A 2,760-nucleotide genomic window follows, 5' to 3' on the forward strand; every position below is an offset into this window, starting at 1 on the left:
CTGATACCAGAACAATGTACTTAATTACAGTAACGAAGTATTTGTACTCCACTACTTCCCACCTCGGTTTATAACAGAGTAAGGGTCTATTCAAGTGACATAAATAAAGTCAAATAATAAAAAGATCCGCATGTGTTATGAAAACTCACCGCTAGAGGACAGTCTTTCAAAACAACACTGGATGCAAGCTACCGCTAAAGCAGCAGACGAAGAAGAAGCCTCAGTAGCCATTATGTAGAATGTAGAACTCTTCGGTCTGAAAACAGATTGTTCTCCCCTAGAAACAGAGACCCTGCACCGGGGAGACCAGCACCGCCAACAGGACGTCTATAAACCCCACCCGAGGAAGTGTGTGTGTTGTTTTTAAAGACGATGAGGCAGCCACACACACACCGGATGTGTCCTCTGAGGAAAGAGATAAAATGAAAGGTAAAGGAGCCGAGTTGTGCTCCATGGAGGCTGGAAACAGTGAGGTGATTCTGTGTGATCCTAACGACTGTGTGGACAAGAAAACGGACCATGTTTTCAACCTGCTGTCCCTGAACGACACCGTGAACAACCAGCACCATCACACCGTGGAAGACGTGGTTCTCACAAACAAATATGGCGATAAGATCTGCGGTCAGATCTGCACGGAAAACAACGAGAGTAAACTGGTCAGGGGGGTGACGTCACATGCATTGATTTCAGGCACTTCTTCTTCGTCATCTTCTTCATCGTCTTCTTCTTGTGAAGCCATGGACACCTCGGGGTTTATTTCAGGGCTGCAGCAGGAGGGTGTAAACACGGCCTCGTCCACTGGTCCTGGATCTGCTGCTGCTGGGGAAACCTTCTCCGGAACCATCACCATAAACAACCAAAGCATCATAGTGACTATAGAGAACGGGATTCTCACTCTGGCTGCCCCCCCGGAGGGATATGTGCACAAGGAGGACGACATGGTGAGTTTAAAGGAGCACCTGGGCATGAAGGACCATGAGGATATTGTGCTGCTGAACTACGACAGTGGCACTAAGTCCATTGGGAAAATCAGCACCTTAGCAGTGACCAATCAGCAGGAAGAACCCAGAGCTGGTTTGTCTGTCAGTGAGTCCGATCTGGCTCTGGTGGATGATTGCTCTCTATCAGATCATGGCACTTCTTTGGCTGCTATTGTGAAGCAGGAGGCAGGGGGTGTGTGTGCTGTCACTGAGGCAGATCTGGTCAACCCGTGCCCTAAAAACTCACTCACAGACTGTGATAATGCTGATTTCCAGTCGTTACCCCTCATCAGGTCCAAAAAAGACACGTTGGTGCCCATTGGGTGTCCTGAACCGGGCTGCGCTTTCACGTTTGATTCACGACAGAAACTGAAAGTGCATCTTCTGAACCACGCAGAGGACCCGAGGCCGTATCAGTGCACGGTGCAGGGCTGTGGGTGGGCTTTCGGCACTTCTTACAAACTAAAAAGGCACCTCCAGTCCCATGACAAGCAGAGGCCGCACACCTGTCAGTTTGAAGGCTGCGGGCGGCGGTTCACCACCGTCTACAACCTGAAGGCTCACGTTAAGGTTCACGAACAGGACAACGCCTTCACCTGTGAGATCTGCAGCGAGAGGTTTCGCAGCGCCACGCGACTCACCAACCACCAGAGGGTCCACTTCGAGCCCCAGAGACCCCACAAGTGTGAATTCCCAGGTAACACAAAGTGGATTTGAATGTATCTTGCCTTTATTTGTGAGTATACGCCATCAGGTGTTGGCTGAGGCTCTGGTGCCGGAAGCTGTGTGTTTCATGATAGTCTATACACACATTACATGCCTGGTAAGCATGTGCAACACTTTGAACAGATTGAAAAGAAACACTACTGCAATGAGCGCCCCACAAACAACACACACACACACACACACACACACACACACACACACACACACATGCATGATAACAACACAAGTGTATGACTCTTTGTGTACGCTATCTTCAGAACATTTAAAACAAGCTATCCTAACACAACCTGGTGGTGACACGTCCCCCAGCGTCCTCAGTATGAAGGATGCTTGTCTATCAGTCTGATGCTTTATCCCTAACACCACCTCCCGCTCTCTCCCTACACGTTCAGGCTGTGAGAAAACCTTCATCACCTTCAGCGCTCTGTTCTCCCACAACCGCACTCACTTCAGAGAGACGGGACACTTCACCTGCTCCTTCCCCGGCTGCGACAAGACGTACGACAAGGCCTGCCGCCTCAAGATCCACATGAGGAGTCACACGGGTGAGGCTTTGAGACTCTGGATCAACACCAGTGGTATTATGAAACCCTCTCTGTTGTTCACCTCTTCTTCTCAGAGATGTTCTCAGGCTGAGAGAGAAAGTCATTCTTCCCTCACATGATGCTGCAAATGTGTTGCTCTCGGTCCGATTCGAGCAGCTGCTTGTTTTCAAAACATTACATTCCTAAGCTAGTCACTGAAAGCAAGCATATGTTCTGAGTCCTTTAAATGAAGGCATCACACCTTTGTTTGTACTGCTGCTGTTCCAGAGGTGTGAAGCACTTTGAATTGCGTTGTGTCTGAAAGGTGCTGTAGAAAGAAACCTGGGCTGAGACCACAGTCAGCTGCTTAGCTCTCTGATACAGGTGCATTGCTAGATAATAAACATCTAATAACCTGTTGTTGTTGTTGTTGTTCCAGGTGAGAGACCGTTTGTATGTGACTCTGGAGGCTGTGGCTGGTCCTTCACCAGCATGTCCAAACTGCTCCGACATAAACGGTAAACAATAAA

At 48.9% G+C, this 2,760-nt stretch overlaps 1 protein-coding gene across 1 annotated transcript; it reads left to right on the plus strand.

Moving 5' to 3' along the window:
• The first annotated feature begins 186 nt into the window (after window positions 1–186).
• LOC104954042 (zinc finger protein 547-like) lies at window positions 187–2,752 on the plus strand. The gene is made up of 3 exons (XM_010781091.1): window positions 187–1,677; window positions 2,099–2,251; window positions 2,670–2,752. The coding sequence occupies exons 1-3, from the start codon at window positions 423–425 to the stop codon at window positions 2,750–2,752; spliced, it is 1,491 nt and encodes a 496-aa protein (XP_010779393.1). The 5' UTR covers window positions 187–422.
• The last annotated feature ends 8 nt before the right edge of the window (window positions 2,753–2,760 follow it).

This window comes from Notothenia coriiceps, unplaced genomic scaffold (genome assembly GCF_000735185.1).
Source record: "Notothenia coriiceps isolate Sejong01 unplaced genomic scaffold, NC01 NC01_scaffold00022635, whole genome shotgun sequence".
NCBI lineage: Eukaryota > Metazoa > Chordata > Actinopteri > Perciformes > Nototheniidae > Notothenia > Notothenia coriiceps.